This window comes from Centruroides sculpturatus, unplaced genomic scaffold (assembly GCF_000671375.1).
Source record: "Centruroides sculpturatus isolate CEXI.00-Female unplaced genomic scaffold, Cexi_2.0 scaffold1208, whole genome shotgun sequence".
NCBI lineage: Eukaryota > Metazoa > Arthropoda > Arachnida > Scorpiones > Buthidae > Centruroides > Centruroides sculpturatus.
The window spans coordinates 231,411-256,519 of NW_019385347.1; the positions used below are offsets into that span (position 1 = coordinate 231,411).

At 31.2% G+C, this 25,109-nt stretch overlaps 1 protein-coding gene across 1 annotated transcript; it reads right to left on the reverse strand.

Moving 5' to 3' along the window:
• Nucleotides 1-2: 2 nt before the first annotated feature.
• LOC111637929 (paired box protein Pax-1-like) lies at nucleotides 3-25,109 on the reverse strand. Its single transcript, XM_023383539.1, has 2 exons — nucleotides 24,786-25,109; nucleotides 3-2,910 (listed from the first exon to the last, which is right to left on the reverse strand). Exons 1-2 carry the CDS (start codon nucleotides 24,856-24,858, stop codon nucleotides 2,015-2,017), a joined length of 969 nt encoding a protein of 322 aa, XP_023239307.1. The 5' UTR covers nucleotides 24,859-25,109; the 3' UTR covers nucleotides 3-2,014.

Here is a 25,109-nt window from a genome sequence, read left to right on the forward strand (position 1 = left end):
AACACCCATATTCTTACAATGAAACAACAATAGAAGATCAACTAATGGAGATCAGCTTCCAATTGAACCAATATCGATAGATGGGAAGCTTCGTAAGTTTACAATAATAATAATAATAATAATAAAACTAAAAATTATAGGAATATGATTGGTTGCATCAACGATATAAATCTTATTTCGTGCAACATTTTCCACTCGCGACAAATTAATAAACGGTCTGCGAACATTTTCGATAGGCCTACGTTTAAGGTGCGAAGAATAGTTCTTCACTTCCCTACAGCTGTTCAATGGAGTGTAAATCCTAAGCATTTCGTTGAAAATGTATGAGGTGAAATGAAGTAGAAACGTTCGAGGTATAATTCGGTACAAAGCTGATCCTGTTTTAAAGTATGACTTTTGATTCGATAATAGCCTAATTCTACATCCCCTCGCTCCAATTATAACAGGATTTAACAATAAACAACTTCATCGTATTAAAATATTGAACTTCTTTTGGTCAGTTTGAATGACCTTTATAGGATAATCTTATACAGTTTGCTCAAAATCAATGGAAGGATTGAATAATTTTCTAACTAAATTGCTGGATTTTTTAATTTTGGATCGTAATTATGGATTAAATTTCTTAATTACGAAATAAATAGAAGTTCGATTTAATATTTCTTATGGATTTTTATCTCTATACCTGTAGGTGATAACATTAATTGCTTTAGACCCGTTTTAAACGATTAGGCCTTCTACAAAATATCGAAACATTTAATTGTAGAAAAGATTGCTTCAAATTTATTTTGGAATTCTGATTATATTGCTACAAAATAATAATTATTGAAATATTTTCATTTTGTAGTTTCTTAGCCGGGTCACATTTGTATTTTTAAATCCTCCATGTGCAAAGTGTTTGATTATCTTTGAAAAAAGACACCTTAAGATGCGAGAGACTGTGCAAGTTTTGGATATTTCTATATTTTCTTTCAGATCAAACTAAAATTTAAAACTTCTCGATTTCTTAAAACGGTGTTGACTCTCAAAATGTTAAATTTTACTAGCTAATACCATTATTTTTTAATTTAAAAATATTTCTCGTGTGTAGGCTACTTATCGACAGTATTAATAGAGAACCCGAATAAACTCAAATGTTTTTATTTCATTCCCTAAAAAATAAATTATAAAAGAAAGAAAGTGTCTAATCAAATGAAGAACCTTAACGTTAAGTTCCCGTAATAACATTTATATACGTTAAAGGAAGTTAAATACAGTATTAAGGTTTTTTCCCCCTTTTTATACATAAATAAAGAGAAAAAATACGCAAGAATCGTTTACACTCTACAAATTTTGTTTATAAAGTACCAAAAAATCCAAATTCATTTGGAATGTAAAGCCAAGCAATAATGCCATTTTGGTCCTGATTTCGTCTTGTAAAATAACAAAAATTTGAAAACTTTACTACTAAAAAAAATGACTTTAAATTTAACCTATCTGATTTTCGGGACGTCACTAATTTTATTTTATTCTAGTAATTCTATTTTGCAAGTTTAAAAGGCTCGATGCTAAACTCCAATATCCAAATTTGGCTTAAGTCTCCTCTTTCCACATTGCAAAACAAGCCTAAAATTTGCATAAAATTAATTAAAATACTGTAAATTTAGTAAATATCGGTTCAGTTAGTTCTCCATTCAAAAAAAGTTACCTGTAATTACATTATATCGTATCAAAGGCACATTTTTGAGTTAGCTTAAAGATATCGGATAGATAGATAAACTTAATTAATATACAGATTTTGTAATATTATAATTTTCTAGAATAGCTTATCGCTATGTTATTCTAATTACTAAAGAAATAAGGTCTATCCGAAAATCTAACTAGAAAACGAGTGAATTTGCCGATTACTCTTGTAGCGGCACGCGTGGATCGGATTAATTCACGTCGGAGTTGGTTGATTTGCGAGTGGTTTACTTAACGTACATCCCGTTCTATAAAGTACAGAAGAGGATCACAAAGACCAAGACTTGCACCACGTTCAGATTGCTGTAGAAGGCACCGTGGATGTCAGACCGTGAGCCGTCACCAAACTTGGTATAGACGGTGGCGAGACGGACCCGTTCGAACCGGGATGGTGATGATGATGATGATGGCTTTGCAAGTACATGTAGTAATTATAATTCTGCGCCGTGGCCAATTGTCCGAAAGGGGTGCTACCCGACACGGTTACGGATGCCGTGGGGTGCGAAGGACGAAATCCTACGGCTGCGGAGTGGCCTAGAAGATCGGTGACGGCGTGCGGAGAGGGCCAACTCCTCAGTGCCGTGGCGGGACTCCCTCCGTTGGCGATGCCCGGTACGGTGGTAGTTTTGGCATTGGCCGTCATGTTGAGAGCCGGCACGGGGGTGTTCGACTGAGACGCTTGAGATTGGGGCGGAGCGGCGGCGCAAGGATACGGGTAAATGGGATTGTACAGGTGTCTGTGATGGTCTTTGACGGCCGAGTCCACGAAACAGTGTCCATTGAGATGTCCCGACACCCCTATCTTGTTGCGTAAAATGCGGCTGATGCTACTAACCGATGGCACATTGTATTTGTCACAGATTCCGTCCGCTAGGAGACGATCCCTGATTTCCCAAGCGAAGATTCCCGGGTCTTTCTGCTTCAATTCTCTTATGTAGGCCACCACTTTAGGCGTAGTGACTCTGGGTTTGCTTCCTCCGATGGCACCGGGCAAGATGGAACCCGTTTCGTGATACCTGGCCAAGATTTTCGACACGCATCCGTGCGACACCCGCAACTGTCGACTAATATCGCACGGACGAACTCCCAATTGAGCCAACTCCACGATTCGTAATCGTATGGCATTCGGTAATGGACGTCCGTTTACGAAGACTCCGCCCAACTGATTGACTTCGCCGTAGGTTTGGGTATCTGGAAGGAAGAAAACATTATTTAAAATGAGAAAAATATAGAAAACCATTCTAAATTACTCATTGTATAACGTATAAACTTGTGAGCAATTCAGAAAATCTAGTAGATAAGACCATATTACTCTTAGGCCTGTATGAACTTCTCAACACTTTTGATAGTTCGATTAGACTAAAATAAGTGTTTCAAATATAAAAACACTGATATTTTAATATAAAAACACCAATTAAATTTTATTTTCTATACTTTTACACTCCAGAGATTCTTTAATAGATGATTTCATGCTCACATCTAGTCACACTTCGTGAGAAAGCTCGCTCTTGAAGGACATTCAAAGAAACATATTCTAGTGGAAAATTATAAATTTTTAATATTTTACACTATTTAAATTGACTTTTACAACGACTAGGCTTTAATAAATCACTCTGCAATATGAATTTAAAAAATAATTAATGTAAATCTCACTAGGAACTTCTTAGAAACTAGGAATGCAATACACTGCAATGAGCTGATTATATTTTTTAATTAGTTATAGGCCTATATCTTAATATAATTCTAATTTTATGTAAATGAATAAAGAAATCTGTGAATCAAACACAATTTACATAAACTTTGAAAGAAATAAAATCAAAAAATTAAATTCTGTTAAAAATTAATGATATAATTCGCATCATGTCTACGCATAAATTTATATTTATTTTATTTTATGACTCGTATAAAAGGGTGAAAGTTTAATTTACTATTTATAATTGTCCTAAATTGTAGGACTTTCTAATAGGAACAAAGTCTTTTTTTTTCTAGTTTTATTAATTTATTTTATTCTTTCTAAATTTACAATATTTAAATTTCAAAACTTCTTTAATTCTGTTCGTTTGGAGTTATCTAGAATCGTTATTATAGATTTTTTAAAATCTATAATTTATCTGGAAGCGTAAAATCTTGATATATTTATTTTATAAATGTAAACGTTCCTTTCTAGTGGGTACAAAATCATTACGAAGTGCAGTTTTGTACTACAATTTCCATCGTTAGATTGCTATTTTATCGAGGTTTATTGCGCGGAAAAGTTAATTTAAAACACCTTTTAGAATATTTTCTTCTTTTTATAGACTGGAGCCTCCTTCCCTACGGGAAACAAAAGGTGATAGATGAGACCCACGCTCTGATTTCAATCCCATTCGTAGTTATGCCAACGAAGAGTAACCTGTAGCATCCGATTTTCATTACTATAGTTACTTTTATTCCCAAAAGAAAGTTATACATCTATATTCTATTGTCTCTTATTGTAATTTTACATCGAGTTTTTTCTATTGTTGGCTTCTATCTTGATTTGATGAAGTAATCTTCATTATCTTCACTTTTACCAATAAACAATATCATCATCATGTTTCAGACGATTATAGGAAACATGATGATCGATCACATTGTTCAATTTATTCATCTCTACCTTAATTTTAAGTTGAAGGGTGGATTTAGAGCTTCTATACTTAACAAAACTGTATTTTTAAAATGATCTTCTAACTGAATTTTCTTTTTATAAGTTAATGTTTAGAGTCTATTACTGTTTGAATTTTTTAAATATTTTCTTTCTCTACATATTTTAGAAAAGTTTTTCGTTATAAAAAAACAAAACTTTAGTTAAATAACATGGAAATTATCGTGTTTTAATGCGAAATACAGCTTAAATTATTAATTTAGGTTATAAATTGAGTTTTATTTATAATATCTTGTGTACATTATATTTAGCTTTACATTGCCTATCGTATATATATCATCTTAAACTTTTTTCATAAGAAATTTTAAAAAAAAGACAAAAAAGATACTGCTTAAGGTAAAAAACTTGGTGGAGAGATGACACAATCTCTGAAATTTTATCTAAGAAGTTTACTGTCCTGTCTTTTTGTTAGGTCAGCCTACATCCAACGTATCTTTTCCTCACTCAACTTTATCAGAAAAGCGAAATTATATTCTCCTTCACTCCTCTCTTAACAAGTTTCTAAGCTTCATAACAGTACAAAAATTACATTTCATCTCTTCTAAACTTCTAATTTGCTTCTAAGTTATGCCTAACAAATTTACTTTTGTTTAATTAACATAATAATTTAATTCTCAACAAATACTTTTTTTCCTAAGAACTTGTAGTTTCATTATAGAACATTTTATTTTGCAATAAATATACTAATTTATAGAATATTTTATCTGTTTTTTTTCAATTTTTGATGGGCAAAACATTAATTATTTTCATTTTTATCCACTTCTCCTAAGCAATGAAGTGTAATTATATAAATGTAAGCTGACATTTATCACAAGTTCACAGGTTATTTTTCTTGGATTTTAAGTCCATTTTATAAATTAATTAATGTTTTCTGTTCTTATACTATTTAAAAAAACGCATTAATGTTTAACTATAGTATTTTTTAAATAAATATAACCATAAAAACTCATAAAATTAATACAATCTTTCAAGACACCAAACTTAAGTTTTAAGAAGATTATAATTTTAAATTGATCTTAATAATAAAATACAATTTTTAATCTATTTTTTAAGATTAATTTTATGGTTTAATATATAAAATATATTTTATATAATTATATAACTTAATTATCATCATCCTAACAGCATCAATTAAAAAAGATTTCAATACTTATCTAATGTTTTATATCTGCTTCTAGTTAAAGTATTTAATTCTGAATAATAACTTTAAAATAGCCTAATTAAAAAAGAATTATTTTTGAGTATAATAAATAAATTTCCAATCCTTTAATACTTAAAGAAAGAATAAAAATGAATGTGTTAAGTAGTGAGAAGGTGGAAAGGAATTCATGTATAGCATATTAGAAAGTTGGATCTAAGATCTTTAAAGTCATGCAATGCTGTATAAATTATAAAGTTCATGAAGGATTATTAATGATATAATTCATGTACAGGATTCATAATCTCGTCAACAAATATACTGAAAAGATTTTGGAGGAAGAATACCCTTTCTCGATTGAAGAAAGATGGGATTATATCGACTATCCGAAACCTTATGTGACTTATTCCAGATGTAATAAGAGAAAATATAGTCTACCTCTATTTAATTAACTGGGATATAGCGTTAGAATTAATAATAATAATAATAATAAGCAGATGTAAAAGTTAGAATGTAAGTAAACTGTGCTGTTGCAATCGATACAAATGTAAACATTTGGCTCAGGCCTATAAAGTGTAAGTTCTAATTCGCTTAAAAGTAGAAAATTTCTGGTAATAAATGTAATTATTCTGTTTTCATTACAGACTTTAAAGGTGAAATTATTTATATTTATTTCAGATTTTCTAATAAGAATCTTATTTATTAAACAGAACCGAGCTGGAGGAATTGGGTCGACTTTCTGCAAACTATCAATGAATCCACCTGTTTGCAATCACAAACTTTGCACCGAAAAATGCTACAGAAAAGGTAAGAATAGTTTAATTTGGTAACATTTACTTTTTGATTTTTGTTAAATATCTTACTACAAATGAATTTAATCCAGTGACGCGTTATATCTTCAAGGGGAGCAGACAAATTTGAATTAGGAGCCCCGTGTACAGTGTTGACTTCGGACATTTTTCTTCCGAGAGAATTGTTTTGGGGGAAATATTTTCTTATAAAAGATTGATTTGGGGGCCCCAGACATAATGCGCCATTAATTTTATCATAAACTATAATGTTTCTCCTCATTTTTTTATACCAATACTATTGACATAACTTCCAATACTCTACACCTGTACTTAGATTAATCATTTTATATTAAAATTGTTTTAATATTCTTTAAATATTTAATAAGTAATTAGGGGAGATCGGGGCAAGATCGGCATGTTAAGCTTTACTTAAATTTTGTGTAATAAATACTGCTGTAAACTGAAAAAAAAAGCTTTGCATATTGTCTATTGGAATGTTACCTTACTATAGAACTGGTTAAAATCAGTTTGGAAATAAAAATAATTAAAATAATTACAACTTTACAAGAAGAGAGAAATTGACGAAGTTGCCCCGGGTATAGGGGCAAGATCGGCAACTTCTCTCTTTTTGTAAAGTTGTAATTATTTTAATTATTTTTATTAAAGTTGCCCCTGGTATAGGGGCAACAGTAATGGGGCAAGATAGGCACGTATATAAAATTATGTTATTAACAATGTATAAGTTGGAATTCACTATTAAAACAAAGAAATACAAATCCAACACCCATTTAATATTATTACAACGAAATGCAAGTTCAAAGACATATATACATGAATAACAAATGCAAACATGTTTTCATTTATCATCTGTTTGATTTTTATCCTTTGCTTCTAATGTGGCTTTATGTTGCCGATCTTACCCCGCTAGTCATGATTTCGAAACATTAAGTACAACCCTGAGAACAGAATGCCAAGCCACGATCTGGCCACGTGAATAAGTTGAAGTTACATCCTTCTAACAGGAAAAGTAACTTTCGTTATCATGGAATTATAACAAAACCTGCCAATTCAATATAAATGGAAAAAAAATATTATATGGAATTGAACGAAAATGAAAATTTGCTTGATAATTCAACTACGCTTGTTGGAGAACAATAAAAACACTACACTCAACAAGCCACCAATAAAACTCAACTGCCTAACCTATAACCAAAGTCTCCTTTTAATTTGTTTTTTAAAAAAAGCGCTTGACAAACTTGCCCCGCCTGCCGAAGTTGCCCCGATCTCCCCTAAATTATACGTTAAAAATCACAACTTTCTTATGTGACATTATTAATTCATAACCAGATATTTTATATTCATTTATTTCTCTTTATAAGATGTATTTTTGTATGGGGCTACTAATTTCAGATCATTGACATAAAAAAAATATGATTCGAATATTTATTTATTGATTTATGTCTGTATAAATTACTTATATAAAATAATAAATTTTTAACCAAGTTCCACGCCTTATAAGTAGTTTATAACCTATCTTCTATACGCGACTCGCTCGATAAACTATGTTGTAACGATTAAAACAATAATAAAATTAATTTATAACGTGTTATATATTAGGTCATATCCTGTAGAAAATTATATTCTCTCGCATAAAATATTATAGGATATGGAAGAGATGCAACTACATCTATAGCGTACTTGTTATAGTGTTGTTGCTTCGATACAACGAAGCTACAACACTAGAGATCTAGTCTTAAACAAGATAAATTCTTTAATTATTGCTTCTCAAATTCTAATAATTATAACGTACAACTATGGAGATAAACCGTCTGTCTGTCTGTAATAAGTATAAATTCTACAGGAAGAATTTTTGTAGCATTCAGGTGTCGCGCTTTACATTTTGTAGTCTTTAGTAAGCCTTTTATAACTCATGGTTTTGCATTTGAAATTCTTCTCCCCTTCTCCTTTAATAGTACAGAGCGTGTATCAAATGTATTAGTCGCTCGAATTGCATATAATGGTGTTTAATTTTTATTGAAACTCCTAGAAAGGATGCCTTTCGGTGACGTGTCACTCAACAGTTTAAAAATATCGCCGGCTTCTCCCTAATTGATTTCCTCCTGCCTTTTTTCAACATGTTGAAAGGGATGGCGAATTCTATTGTGGACGTTTGAGAAGTGTGGCAAATTGGCGAGTAATCCACTCAATCAAACTGTAAACTAACCTAAATTTGGTGACCTTAATATCCAGTCCAGTTGCAATGGGCATTATAAACGGTTTGGGGTTTAGTATAGAAAACTCCATATAGGCAGGTATTGATTCTCCTTTCCGTAATCATAACGAGAGTTTAAGTGTAACAGAAGTGAGAATTTAAACTCTCATTCATTCCTAGAATAGAGTGGAGGATTTCAAGGAAGGATGAGAGTTTGAAGGGTTTGAAGTGAATTCTCCTCACAGTTCTTGAAATTTTTTGAAAATATAAGAGTGAAACTTGTTAAATTTCTTAAAAATGAAGTGATAAAACCTAATTTTCTTTAATTGTTACCGTTATTAAGTTATTAATTTCAGAATATTCTTCTGTAAGAGTGGATTATGGCAAATCGTGGAGGGGTAAGTAATTCTTGGTGTTTTCTGAACCAGCAATTTTTACTTCCGATAAATAAAAATACAATTTAAATTAGAAAAATAAATAAGTAAAGTTAATCTCGGCCACAAACTGACGAAAAAGCCTTCTACTTCTCATATTTCTAGCAAATGTCAGAAATGCGATTCTGCCTTCGATCGGTTCTCCGGAGGTGTAGGAGGTGGGAGCCAATGAGGTTGGCAAAGGGGCAAGACGCCGTGGCCATAGGCCAATTTCCACCTATGTCAGGCAACAAGTTCAGGGTCGGCATGAATTGTTCGAAAGCGTGAGCAATGACACATACATGCGCTCGGTTTACACGCTTTTGTACTTCGCACCCGACTCCGTGTTTTACTTGTCACGTATGGTCGGGTCCACGGTTAACTCTTTCTGTTTGCTCGTTTCACATCACTCAATCTTCCGTCAACGGCGAATTGCCTTCTGGGAAAAGCCCGTGTGATAGACAACACCGACCCTTCCAAGGACATGTCGATGCGGAGAAGAATACAGCGCCATTTTCTCCCTATAAATCCAATTTCTTCTCTGTTTTAAGCTTTCTTTACCATTCTTGATTTAAAAATTTTCTTAATATTTTACATAGGATTAACTTCATTCTATGCAAATTTTTATAAGGAATAATTTAGGATTTAATCGGGACTTATATTTCTTATAATTAATTGAAGGATCTTTGCTTCTCTATATTACAAGGAACCTGATGCAGCATCATCCTCCTCGAATCTGCTAGAACTTCTAATTATTATGATCAGTAATTTAACTTTCTGTTATAACTCCTAAACGACTTAATAATTAAATTAATTTGAAGTCATTTTAAGTGTAATTGTCGTTAACTTATCTTTTAATTAATAAAAATGGTTTAACACCTTGGAGATTAATACCTCTACAACTTTATAAATGCCAGATGAGAAGTAATTTCGATTACTTTATTAAATATATTTAAGGGTTATTTACCCTATTAAAATCATACAAAGCAGTCAAAATTATAAATTATTAGCAAAAGAATGCCTCTAAAACTTAAAAGTTATGACGCTATTTGTTAAATTCCTCCATCAATTTTTGAAAGGAATGTATTACGGGTGATGCATTTTATGATTTGTTTTAGGATCCATAATTTATTATTTTATCATTAAAATCTTAAAATTGGCCAATAGTCTGTGTCAAACTAGAAATGCATGCTAGAGAGATGCTCTATTCAGAAGAGATGGCATTATTGTTTCGTGTATGAAGAGATTTCCACGCAAAAAATATGATCAAAAATGTAGTTTTCTGCATATCTCGTAGGAATTCTTCCATAAAATTTTATTAATGTAATTGTTTCCATTATTTGCAACCTTCGTAAGTTGGAAAATTAATTTATTCACGTCTTCCGTGGCTTAAAAATAGTCGTAAAATCATCATACAGTTAAGAAAATCTCTCTTACAGAGAGAAGATCGATTACGAAAGTAATCCATAAGTTATTCTATTACAAACTATTAATTTCAATATATATTTTCGTAGTAAACCGAAAGTTTCTTTAACAAAATATTAAAATTAATCACTAAATTACTTTGACAAGATAATCTTCGAATTTCGAATTCCTCCCTCTTTAATTCACTTCTACTTGGATAAATTCCGAAGAAATATTAAAAGAAAGAAAGAAAAAAAGTCGGAATTATCTTTAGCAAAGAATAAAAATAGCCACAGCTAATTCGAATGTGAAAGAGAGAATTACTGGAATAGCCATCTGGTTTGTGGAGGGTCCCTCTCACAACGGCGCCATACAACCCTTCGTTTTTAGTCACGCTCCATAAAGCCAAACTTACATTATAGTTTAATAAGAAGACGTTTACATAAGATATCGGTATCCACAGTGTTTCCAACCACCAATTTTTTTTTTTAAGTAACATAAAATCTAGAATATTAAACGTGGCTTCAGATTCCGATCGAAAGTGCCCATTGAAATTATGATAAATACTATCACTTTAACAGAAGAAAATTCAATTAATTATAGATTTTTTCGATTAATAATGCATTTATTTATCGATTAATTTGTCTATAGAACAATAATTTACTTTTAAAAATGCTTGCATCGCAGGTTTTTCTGAAGTCCCCACGCTTTGCAACTATACGAATGACCGTAATTGGAATCGATTCGAACGCTTTAGAGGCATTTTCTGTATGATTTTAGCCATAAATTAACTTAAAGAAGTTGATTTATATATTTTTTCCTTCGTTGGGAACCGAAATTATTACTCGGTAACTTCATACGAAACTAATTTTCAACCGAGCCTTATCGCTTTCGTGGTTCTCAGAAGTATCGTTCTCGCCTTCGTGTGTTCAACAACCAAATTTATCACGTGATTAAAGCCTTCCTACTTACATATAAAATATAAATTAACTTTATTTCGTCGTAATCTTAATTATTTTACCTAACTATACATATAAAACGTAATTTTTATATGTATAAATTCTTTAAAACAGGAATTGCCCTAGAAAAGAAAACTAATTATAACGGGTTGTATTCAGTTTAACGCCTATAACCTTAATAATTAAGCACGTATGATTTATCTGATGTAAATTATAAGGTATTTTATATAAGGCCTACGCTAGATAAGAGTTATCTCTGTTAATTTAGTGTAGAAACAATGGATGGTTAACTGAGATAATGTGGGATTGTAGACATATTTTTCCACTATTAACAGAGTCGGTACTCGTGAAAAATTATATTAATTTAAAAAAAAAATTAAACCGCTCTTAAAAATAATTAATTTTATTTATTAGATTAAATTCGCTTCTTACGTTGGAGTGAATTGGATACACAAATATTTAGCACTTTTTTTTTAGTTTAAAGCAAATATTTTTTCATAAAGAAACTCTGTATTAAATTTTTTATAGGAAATGAGAAGTGCATACTATCAATTTAATTAATGTAAATGGTAATAAATTAATTTATAAGTGCTTAAATACATTTTGTAACATTATTAGCTCGTTCTGGTACTGAGCAATTTTAATTACTTTGAAATAAAAATTAATTATTTTAATATTTTACCCCAAAGTTTGTATAAGTGTGACGAGGTAGGTATATGTTTTTATTAGTCTTATACACTTATATAAGTATACTTTACATAGGTAGATACGTGTGAAACATCTTACTACTTTACACGTATATATACAAGTATTTAAAGCATTATATTTATGATTATTGTGTTATAAAGTACCTACATATATTATCTTTTGATTAATCCTATATTTTTCTAGTTTTACTGAAAATAAATTTAAATATTTATACTAAATTCCACGTTTAATTTGCTCCGTATTTATTCATTTTACACTTCTAATTTAACTTAAATTTTAAAGAGCGTAAAGCCTTAATTCTAAATAATTTAATAAGATATGAGCTTACACTTCTGTTATATAGATTTATATAGATTTAATCTTATAAGAATGCATCTACATAATTATATAATGTATAATTTCATTAAGATGTAATAATAAAAAGTTATAAAGCTTTTATAGTCAAAATTCTTCTCATCCTTGGAAATTGATGCGGAGAGCATCCCTCTCTATAAGTGATTCCTGTGTTGTAAGTGCGTATTCGTAAGATTTTCGGTAACAAATGTAGGGATTTTATAGGTTCTAAACAGAAATTATACATCATAACTGCTACTTGTCGGGAAATTTTACACTTTAATTATACAGATTCCTGGAGGAACGAAGACATTTGTTCGTTTCTCCACGAATCTACAGATCCTTCAGTTCCTACAGATTTAAATTAGATTCGTTCCGGATCAAAAATCATCAGAAATTCTAGGAAAAAGTTTAATAGAATAGATATTTTTGCTTAATAAATTAAACAAAAAAAAACATGCATAAAATAATTCGAGATCAGATTTAATACCATCGACAATTAACGAGTGTCAGCGATTTAAAACATATTCCTTTAAAATTATTGTTTATATTACTTAATAATAACTTCCAGATTATGTCTCAGATAAGGTTATATATTATTGGGTTTATGTAAGTGTGTCCCGAGTCGCAATTTGTGCTAGAGTCGCAGTTATGCGGATGAGTGACAGCAACATACCAGAAAGTCAAGGATGCTGTCAGTACAGAGGCAGACGGATAAACTGAATGAGAAAAATACTAACATTTACTCCCTACTCGGATTTAGCAATGATTTGCAATCTTGTAACAAATCGAAGATGCTTTTATCATCCTGCTAATCACGTGTTTCTAGTCAGCATCTTTGAAGATCACCAAGATGATAAGCACGTTACTAAGTGAAAAATCGTGAAAGGGTCTGTCTTTTTTATAAAAACTGTTTATTTATAGGGATTTATAGTAAGACTAATTACTTTATATTAAATAATTGTGGTTATTTTTAGAGATATTTTCACATTTTGGTTAGAATTATCTCAATTTTCCGGATGCTTAGATACAAATTTAGAGAGACACAGACGTATAACAATCAGGAATAGTTCAAATTCGAATTTTAAATAAGCAAAACTTGGCATTTTAATGTTCAGAATATAAAATTATGAAATTTTAAAAGAATTTCCTGTTTCACCTTAGACTTTGCATCAGCCTAATTAAATGGGAATTTCAGTTTTGCTGCACTAATTAGGCAAATTGTAAACGAAGTGGCGGTTATTTCATTTTAAATTGATGTAAATTAGATTTACATAAATCTACTTAAACAAGATTTGAATAATACGTATCATCGTGTACGATAAACACACTTCCTTACATCGAAACGAAATAGTAAATGGGTAAACTACTATAAAGAATTATAAAAATCAAGAAGGATTTGCCGAAAAATACCTTTTTTCAGTGTATTTCTACTTAAAATAACTTGAAAACTACGAAAAACTCTTATTGCAATTGTTAAGTATCTTTAAGAAGGATCTTGAGCTAATTCCTTTCATCCCAAAAACGAAAATTAAAATAAGTAATAATGAGGTAATTATTCGTAATTTTAAATAAGTTATTAAGTTAATGAAACGAAAATTGTAAATGTGTGCGTGTACATTGTACAGGAAGTGAAACGACATTCATCCACGCGTCCAGACATCACAACATCTGACCAAACAAACTCAGTTGTTTATATCGCACCGCATTTGTCATCCCGATGATGGATAGAGTCAAGTTGTGACAGATTTTCCTCCACACTCTAGTACTTTGACTTCATCACTCTATCAGTCCTTCGAGGAATGTCCATCCTGCTCTTTGACGGGATGACCAAGAGACATGTTTTGCTTCGTGCGGCTGTCAAACTCTATCCCCTATTTATAGCTACATAATATTTACAGGTCTTTTTTTTTTTTTTTGTTTTTCCGTATCACCAGATGGTTCCACAGCCGCCAAAAGAGGTAAAAGTACTCGAAATAATGAAAAATAAAGAATACAAAAGTAAACATTCGGCAGATCAAACCGTAGAGTGATTTATTTTTATTTTATTTTCTTAATGATTCTACTGTACTTTGAAGGGTAATTTGTACCCCTTTCTTCTATTTTTATTAACTATTTTATAACATAATTTAGACAATTACGCGAGAACTTAATGGCGTGCCTACTTTAAAGGTTATTTCTAGTGAAGTAAGCGCTATTTATGCACCTAGAAATTCGGTTGGTGAGCTGGGAAACAGGTTAGAATTGTACCTAAATGAGTTAACTTGGGCATAATTGTCGAGACGAAGTAGAAAAATCGGCGCTTTTGTCTTCTATAGTAGATCCTTCTCAAGTTTTAGAAGCTGTCAACGATAAGAACCGCTATCTGATAACTCTTAAAGATACTCCCAACCGATAACAGGAGAATCTTAGCGGTAATTTAAGACAAAAAAATGTTACTTTTGGGATTCATATTTTAGCCCTGTGATTAAAGAAATATTCAATTAATGGTATTTTCATAGCTGGGAAACTTTGAAGCCACGCGAGAAATATCTGTAATTGCATTTAATTCAAATATTTTTATTAAATTAAAAGTTTTTTTCGATGGTTTGGAGAGATTAAGATCGAGCATAAAGTAGTTAGTGAGGTGTAAGAGGTTAATGGAATGGCGTGAAGGAGCATAACGATGATGCGCAACACATGGGCACAGTTCCTTATAATTCAGAAAACCACTGACCAGAAAACCAGAACGTTTTCGACAGGTTGGAAGAGAAAGTCCAAGAAACTTCTCATCTAATGAAAAAAAAAAACGAGAAATTTTCTAGGTTTTGAAAAATGTGGCAGTAAATTTTCATTAAATTTTAATTTATTATCGTAAAAATATTACACAAAGCAGTATTTTGGCTTGGTAGAAAGATGATTTGCTACAATTAAAGATCATTTATTAATAACTTTTATGTATATTTATGGATCAATACGTATTTTACTGATGTAACCAGTTGATAGAGCGGTTAACAATGGCTCGGCTTAACTACTATCAAGTGGTACCCAAGATTCCTCTTAACAGAATTATAGGTTTCTGGGGAAAGTATGCATTGGGACTTGCCTATATAATCGGTGGGTGTTGGGAAATTGGTGCTAAATTTTTGTCTCGGGGTCCCTAGTGTGCCCATGCGTTAAGACTCCACTGTGGTAGCTTCTGAATTTATTCTTGAACTGTTAGATAAAATATTTTTGTGCTTTTATCAAAATTATCTTTATAGTTAAAGAATTGTATAAAATTTCTGACGAAATTTCCCATTAATCATGTTACATTTTATTAGATCCTTCAAAGAAACATAGAGTCGAGATAAGAAAAATTATAGTTAAATTCTTAAAAACTGTACAATTTTAGCTAGACTAAGCTTAACAAATAGAGAAAAATAATGAATATTCTTAGAAATGACCATAAACTCGAGTTAACATTTGATACACGTCTCTTGAAGCTCGTCTACATTTCCTCCTGGGAGTTGTTTCTGTGGAACTATTGTAACCGGCTTATCCTTGAAAATAGTGAAAATAAATGAAGTAGTAGTCGGCTCTTTCGGAATGTCGTGTAATTCTGTACGAAACAGATGGCTAAATGACAGGTAGCAATATCTTGTTGATACGGTAATTTGCGATGCAATTGGGAGGCGTGGGTTTTCTCTGCTTCATTTAATTCAGGTCCATATCAGTGAACGTTACCGTTGTGTATCATCGAGATGATGATAATACTTTCTTTCTATGGATAAAACTCATTAATTTTTACTTCTTCGATAGTCTTTGCATCCAGAAGCGAGTGAATTATCCATTCAATTTTCAATTCGGATCAGAAAGATCCCTGATTTAGCGCTTTAGAATCGTACTTTTGCAGTCTAATTTAGTGAATAAATTATAAATACATCATTTCACGACTTGTTTACATTAATAATTATATCTTTAATTAAGTTATTATTGATTTTAACATTTTTTACTCCTACAGAAAACTCCTAGGAGTATGTGATACAGAGCTATCCTAAGCTAAATTATTCCTCTATCGTTCTGTTTATAAACTGTTCCTAATCAGGGATTAACTTATTTGACATTCATATTTGGAGACGGATCCTCCCTTCGCCAAAATGTAGTAAAGGTCACGTGTCCCATATTGACAGGAAGTTTAAATATCGACCACGTGGAAAGTGTTGGATGTCAAGGGTCCAGGCGGTTGCCACTAACACCGAAGTGAATACGACTCCACGTTCGGTGGATTGGGGGGGGAAGAAAAACTAATGGTCGGCAACAGTTAGTGTAGAACAGAATGGGACGTCGCTAAGTATATAGCGAGGGCATGGTTCACTTGCTTCCACTCTTTCTCTCCCGTTTGCTCGCTTTAGATTTTTATTAATAAGTCGGAGCCACTTTTAAATTGTTACTCCACTTAATTTTAGTTTTAATATAAACCCGGCGGGTAAATTAATAATTGTAATTAAGCGCAGCTTATTCGATAAACAGTACTTAGAAACTTCGGATACGTCGACGGAAAGTGAGATTTTTCGTGTCGTTTTACCAATTGTACCAATTGTTATGGTGTTTTTTATGTTTAAAAAACACGAATTAATACATAATTGATATTATATTTAACTTGTACTTTAAAAAAAAAATTAGAATTTTCAGTAAGAATTCTTCTATAAATCTCCATCACCTTTCGCTGTTTGCTCCTTATTTCCCTTTAATTTTTCTACATTCTAATGCTTATATGATGCTCTTTCATCTTTAAATGTTATAATTAACAATCCAAATATAAATGTAAAATATTTACATTATTTTATTTATTTTTCTTAATTTTTTAAATTAATAATGTCTAAATTATCCTCCATTTTAAAAATACACCAATTTATATTGTCTAATTGAATTACTCTAACTGATAAATTAATCGAATTTTACAGCACAATTACTAATTATTTTCCGAATCCAAACCGTATTTATTAAAGTTTTTGGAATTTTTTATTGGTTAATTAAATTATATTTACACTTAAACACGTCCCTCTAAGCGTAACTTAAGGCTCTAAGTTACGATCAGAGGGACGTGAATAAGGATTTGAAGGAGAGTCTGTTTAGATTATATCAATCACTGCACGTTTAACACGTTATATAACCTATTAATAAGCTTATAACTGCATAATAATGACATAAAAACAGACTAGAAGTCTTAAAATTTCAAGCAAATTAATAATTAAAAACGAATTCATCCCAGAAAGAATTCCTTTGAAGTGATCAAGGACGTGCGATCGAGAGATGCTAATAAAACGAAACCAGATGTAGCCCGACAAATTAAGTTTACACGAATATAACTCGTTTAACGAGTAAATTAAACTCATAAACTACCAAAATATTAATTTACCGGGGTTTAAATACGTCGGTAACATTTTAAAATTGGGAAGTTAATAGAGTAAGTGAAGTTTGGTAGGAGTTATGGCCTAGAAGATTAGACGTTTACAAAGTGTTTATCCTTCTAAAGGAAACGTTGTGAAGTAACAAGAACCATAGTTTGTCCTTCGCATGTACAGACCGAGTTGTCATGCTTGTTGGCTGCTTTGCTTGACAGTCGTCGTCGAATTACGACATCAGTCAAAATGTCAAAGGCTGTTTCGACCTCATTCTCCGCTACGTCCGAATGTCATGCATTTTTATCTGTTTTCACTTTCTTTTTTCCCCCATTTTTTAAAAGATATCCGTGAATAAGAAGCTTTGTTTCGTCTGTACGATTTAATTTGCTGCACTACAAAAAAAAGAGGGATATTTCCCTAAAATAGCATTCGTTTGATTTAGTTTTTAACATTATTTTTTTCTCAAAAATTCGGGAAAATGCGAGGAAAAGTATAGATATTCCTATCTAGTGATGTATAGATGAAGACACGTGACTGAGAAAAAACCTAAACTGACGGGAAATTTTTCTGCTTTTTACCTACACGAAGGGAAATTTTATATTCATATTTATCCCAAAATATAAAGAAAAAATAGGAAAATTTTTCTAAAATGACGGGAATTTCTTTTTTTTATTTCAGAGAAATTTTTGTTTTTTTCCCTGTATAAAGGAAATTTTTAAAATCAATATTTCTGTTAAAATAAAATTTTTCTGTGATGAAAGAAAAATTTTGTGAATTTTCTTTTCGTACAGTGAAAAATCATAAAATAAAAAAATTCTTATTTAGGGAAATATATAAAATTTATTTCCCTAACATTCCCTAAATACACATTTTCCTAAAAAATTTCCCTTTGTAGAGGGAAAAAATACATTTCGGAAAGGAAAACTTAGGGAAATTATCGTACTGGCTTACTACTTACTCGCGTAACCTCATTAACTGTATATTTATTATCGAATATAATATTCCGAGATATTTCTGTCGTTGAAATTGTCACATGTAACCCGGGCCTGCCCAAAAACTGTAGCTATTTAAGACAAGCAATTATTGAGGAGGTTCAATTCCCAGAAGCGCGAGACAGTAAACGTTAAAAGGTAGTTATGACCCAGACAAGAAGTCATTTATCAATCCCTACAGCAAAAAAATTAAAGAGGGGGGATGTCTGTCCGAGTCCATAAAGGGTTATCCGGTGTTTACATAATGTTCGAATAATTAAATTAGCTTTGAAGTATAAACTTCACCCCTACAGTTTATCACTTACTAATTATTTTTAAAAATATTCTGGGGGGTTTGAGGTTTGTTTGGCTTTAAAATGTCTCTATCAATGAAAAAGTATAACCTGATTGTCTAGTAATTATGAATATAGGTCTATATATATATAACAGGATATACGATACTGTTGAAGAGAACACCGACTTTTGTGAGCAGTCACTAAACGAAAAGGGTGTTTAAATAGGTTACATAAGTCACGATAAAGGTTCTATTTATTTCTATCCTATTAACGTGGAATATTTGAATAAATAATGACATTAAATCCGTACTTAAGCATAGGAGGAGCATGGTTCGTCAACTTGCCCCCTACTCTTTCTCCAAATGTAAGGAGTGAAGCTATATGTGTTAAACTTTATCTTAAACTTCAGAAAAATCAAAAATTTGATGGTTAAACGGTGTTCCTGACAATCTTTTTGGTCAGAAAAGTAATTATTTTAGGTATATTCTTATTCTCTATTCTGATTTTTCTAACTTTATCTTTTATATACCAGCGAAATTATTATAATATATAATGAACTGATGATCATTTATATCCGAAAATAATTTTCCCTAAAATATTGGTATTTTCCCTATAATAATAATAAAAATTGTAAATTATACCTTATATCTTAAAGAAATATTAAAAAGTTTTTCCCTAAGTACAGTACATTTTATACTGTTGTAGGGAAATATTTGTATAAATATTTCCCTACAACTGTATAAAAATTGTAATAATGTACTGTACTTAGGGAAAAACTTTATTTTTAATTTAGGGAAATATTTTTCATAAAATATACAAAACTTTCTTTTTATTATAGGAAAAATGATTTTTGAATATAAATGATCATCTGCTAATTTTTACCTAAATATTTCCCTAATTATTCCTTAATATCCCTCTAAATTCCTTATAACTAATTGAAACTTTTTACCATTCCTCAGTTGTATAATCAATGTTTTATAAGAATATATTTTTGTATAAGAATTTTTACCATTAAATGAAAGTAATATTTTATCGTCTTTATATATAATTTTCTATAATTAAATTCTATTTTTGGATAGATTAAGATGCGGTGTCACGCAATTATTCCATACAAAACTATTGTTTATCTGTAGGTACTCCATCACTAATTTACTTGGATAATACGACATTTTAACTCNAAACTATTGTTTATCTGTAGGTACTCCATCACTAATTTACTTGGATAATACGACATTTTAACTCGATTTAACGATTAATTGGTGGTTAGAAACAATTTAAAGTGTTTAAGATTGTTTTAATCCCAAAATAGAAAGATAAATTTCATAAAATTAACTAAAATTTGCGATTTTTACATGGTTATGGGACTTGTAAAGTGAGGATAACAATTTTAGGAAGAAATTTTAAGTAATTTTTGGCTGAATTAATCGAAATTAAAGGCAGAATATTCGATATAACAACATTCTAGGCTGATATATATATGTAGTCTACAGTAGACTCCCGTTTTTACCACCTAAATTGGTCCCGTCGTTAAGCGAGCCGCCGTCGTAAATCGAACCATAATTTCTCATAAGTTCAGTGTCATAGATTTAAGAAAGTACTGAGCTTTTAAGAAAGTACAATAATTTTTTTAGTTTAGAGAATTGTTGTGAGAAATTTAGAGTTTATTATCTATCCCCTTCCATAGATATAGAGATGCTCTTTACGTTTAAAGCATCATTAATCTCTGTAAATCTTCTCTGAGGATATAAAGATGGAGATTCATAGAGACAGAGATGTTCTTTCATTCGGTTCCTTATGATAGAAATTCTCATAGATAGTTTCTATGAATTATCACGCAAAGAAGAATGGCTGATTGGATCCCTTGCAAAGTTTAGATTTAGGAGCTTGCCGGCTCGCAGGACACGACAGTTTTGTCCTTAAAATTGATGCTTTCTCACTATATTTGTATTAAATTTGAATATAAAACATTATCAAAGTAACTTCTGAAAGTTTGGAACAGGTACGCTCATATTTTCTTAGTCATAGAGGATGGAGATGCTGCAGCATCTTCATCCTCTATCAATCTCTATAGAGATTGAGATATTCTATTTTGTATAGATCTTCGAGGTAGAGATTCATAGAAAGAGAAATGCTCTTTAAACTGGAGATTCAGAGAGTTCTAGAAGAGCTATGGTTATAGAGAATTGAGTTAGAGATGCTCTTTAAATTAGAGTGATAGAACATAAAGATGATGGTTTAGAGAGATGCCCATTATTTTGGAGCTTTAAGGCGCTATAATTTGGTTTTAATCTGCAAAATTTCATGGAAATTTTGTAGGAAATCTCCACTTAATTAATGTATTTGGGGGTTGGTTAAGTGGGAATGAATTGACTCGATTTTTCAATAGAGCCACGTTCGTATTACTCCTCGTTTCTGTTTATGTTCAAAATCTCTTGATGATTCTCAATTTTTTTCCTACATAAAAACCATTTGAAGGAATAGTATTTATACATAAGAAGCCGCAAGATTCATCATTCTAAAGTTTCTCTTAAGATTCTTTTTTCCCTCTCCTCTTAATGAAAAATATATTTAAAAAATCAAGAGACTAAAATAGAATTTGAAATTTTTCTAACGTAATTAATTTATTTTTGTGTTAGTTTAATTATAATTATAATTATAACAGGAATTAAAGAATAAATATTTGGTAATATGCTTCTTAATTAAGCTATTCCAGTTCATTTTAACACTAGAATTATTTACAATAATTATTTTAAACAAAATTAAAGGATTTATCTGTATTATAATTGCTCACACACCTTTACAATTATAGAAAATCATTCTAGAAACCATGATTTTTCTATATTTCTAAAGAATAGTTTGACATGCTTAAGACAGATTTACATAAGCGCAGTTCTTATATTAATACCTACAGGCCTAAGAGATAAGTCAACAAATAACTCTACCCCTCATTTTATATATTGAATTATAACATTGTAGGCCTATAGGATCTTCTACAATGTCTTGGATATTCGTTTCATTCCATTAATTCTATTGAAAATTACTCCAGAAATCAATTAGAGATTTCACAAATTAGTCATTTCTGTCATCAACTGGAGCATCCTACTTATGATTTATGGGGAAGTTCGAATTGTCGCAACACTACAGAGCTAGTTAGGGTTTAATTAGTAAAGGGCCTATTATAGATATTATATTATATAGTGATATAGAATGACTTAATATGCCACGTCTACGTTCAATGGGAGGATTTCTGAATCGTCGCGCAGTGCTAGACGTTACTTTACCCCATTTAATGATTATAACATGCTAATATTTTGACTCGGTGCATTCAATGAGACCTGTAATGCCCCATTCTTTATCTTTTCAGCATTTCTATTATCACCAATAACGTGAATTCTGTGCCACGTTAGTCACTCCTAATCGATACGAAGCTCTTACACTGTTTTTACTGTCGTTATTTGAATAAATGTCTCATTTTCTATGATTTTTAAAAGTATACATTCAATTTTTATTGTTAATTGACTCTTAGAGACTAGAGAACGATTCCTTCAATCAAGTATGTTGATTGATCCCTCGCATCACTGATAAAGTTTAAATATCCATGTTTATAATGAGATTTGAAGCCTTCTAACCTCATTTTCTATAATAGAACTGCATATTTAGGAAGAAAATAAATGAATGTACATTAAAATTTGCATACATTTTAATGTATGATAAAACCTGTTACATTTTCTATGCTTAAATTAAGATATATGACACGGTTGGTTGGCTAACTCGTCTGCACTTCATGTAAATACTCGACAAGTTTGCGTGTTAAAAGACTTTTAAGTGCTTAAAATTAATTATAAAAAGTAAAATTTCATAATTTTATTCAATTTTCTTAAAAAAAATCGATAAATTTTGCGAAAATTTGATGAAAATTATCATTTTTGCGCGATCGAATGTTTACTAAAGGACGTGGGTTCGGATTCCTCTCGTGTCAGAAATACACTTTTTTTGATTCTGGACAGATTATTACAGGCTCTACATTGTTCTTAACACCCTAAACTACTAAATTACATATCTTAAAATACAATATCTAGAGGTATAATTGAAAAATTTAGGTACCTTTAGCGATATAATTCTTCAAAGATGCCAAATTTCTCTTTCACATTATTCAAAATTATAAAATTTCTCTCGTTATAGTCATTAAATATTGTAATTTTTCAGCTTATGTTGGACTTTTATAAGTCCTTTAGGACTTAATAAACTAGAATCTAAGCTGTCAATTAGTTAAAGGTTGTAGAAAGATTAAATCCTGCCAGTTGTTTACACTTAAATAAGCACTTCTAACTATCAAACAATTAGCTTTGTTTCGCATTTTAAATCGAAAAATATAAATTGGAAACGGATTTGGACACGCTAAAGACATACAAAAGGCCCTCTACTAAATAATAATGGATAATACACATATATTAAGGCGATGGCCCTAGTAGCACGAGGCCCTAAAGTATAGCATGTTTAGCTTATGTTATAATATAGGAACATAAATGCTGTTATTTTAACTGGAATTCGTAGGCCCTAATTTTTTACATATAATATAGGCCTAAGTTTAGAATATACACGTGTTTACTCAAAATTTTAGGTTATTTTTTGTATGTATGTAAAAGTCTACTGTTCTTTTGTAGACCTGCTAGTATCATTGTAAAGTGTCTAAATGTAACAGAAAAAGGCAAAAATCTTAAGAGTAGATAGGGAAATTATAAAATGTATGCTTATTTTATTAATTTAAAACATTTAAATACAAATAATAGTAATAAATTAACCTAAAGGAAGTATTTAAACTGCTTACCACTTGATTAACCTTTATCGATTTGAGAGTTACACCATAAATTCATAAATTATGGTGTAATCTACCTCATCTATAACTAATCTGTTTAATTTGAGTGTCTTTGAATGAAATTCTGCACCAAATTTTTATCTCAGGCCCTAGTTTTTTAAATTAATTTATATAAAAACATGTCTAACGACAGTTTCGAACACTAGAAAGATCTGTTAACTTGATAAACTATCAGTCAAACGTAACAAGATGACAAACAGAATAGAGGGGATCCTTTCTTACATCCTTTTCTCAAGAATTTTGATCTAATCTGAAGCGTGGCGTACTCTAAATTAAGTTATTTTTAAGCTCTAAATTGAACACGATATTTTTTGGGAGGATATTTTCAAAAATATTCTCACTACAAAGGAGCCTTCTTGTGATAACATAGCGCAGTCACCCCCTACTAAGCTATATATATATTTTTGAGAAGCATTATTAGAAGTCTAAACTATTATTAGGCCGTTTGGAGTGCTGTCGGTTGCGAATAACCTATATAAAATGGCTCAAACAAGGAGCAACTTGGAAGATTTGAGGCTAAGTTGAAAGACCCCCACTAAGCTAAATTTTGAGAAGTTTCACGTGTTAAATTATGTGTGTTTGGGTATATAAATGCTGAATTTAGCATAAAATTAGAGAATATTCTTAAAATATACGAAAAATCTTGAGTTACTCACGTTTATGGTACCCCTAGGACTACAGAACGAATGGCTTCAAACACGAAACTTTGGTGTTACGCTAGAGTGTTTGTTACGCTTAAAAAATGGGTTACTAAAGTAGAATTTTATAATTAAAAATCGGCGTTTTTTGGGGTAATTTCGGTGAAGTTTCGAGTAACGGAAGAGGCAACTGTATACGCGTCATACGTCGACCTTCTGGTGATTTGGCAGCAAGTGGCCTTCTATAAATGACAGGAATAGAGATAGTTACAACTCACCCATGTTTAGCGAGTCGTATATCCGTGTTGGCACAGACGTGGTTTGGTGTGGGTCAAGCGATGGATGGGTCATTCGTACTTAACGATACACGGCCATCTCGGTGAAGAGTACGTGGTGGTATGTGCAACCGCAAACATCTTTGAAGTACCGTCCGTCCCCCTCCTTCCATGGGGCCTGATTGGTTGCTGTGTTAACCGTGCTTCTGCCATCAGTCAGTGGCACACACGACTCCACCCCCTTTGTGCGTGCAGTGGGTGGGTCGGATTACCTAACGAGATCTCTACGGGATCGTGTTCCTACCGAAACAGGACGAGAAAACTGAG

Coding starts and splice junctions, on each gene's coding strand:
- LOC111637929 (XM_023383539.1), bottom strand. CDS start 24,858: ATGACCCATCCATCGCTTGACCCACACCAAACCACGTCTGTGCCAACA. Junction 2,911..24,785: donor ATACGACTCGCTAAACATGG/GTGAGTTGTAAC, acceptor TCTTCCTTCCAG/ATACCCAAACCTACGGCGAA.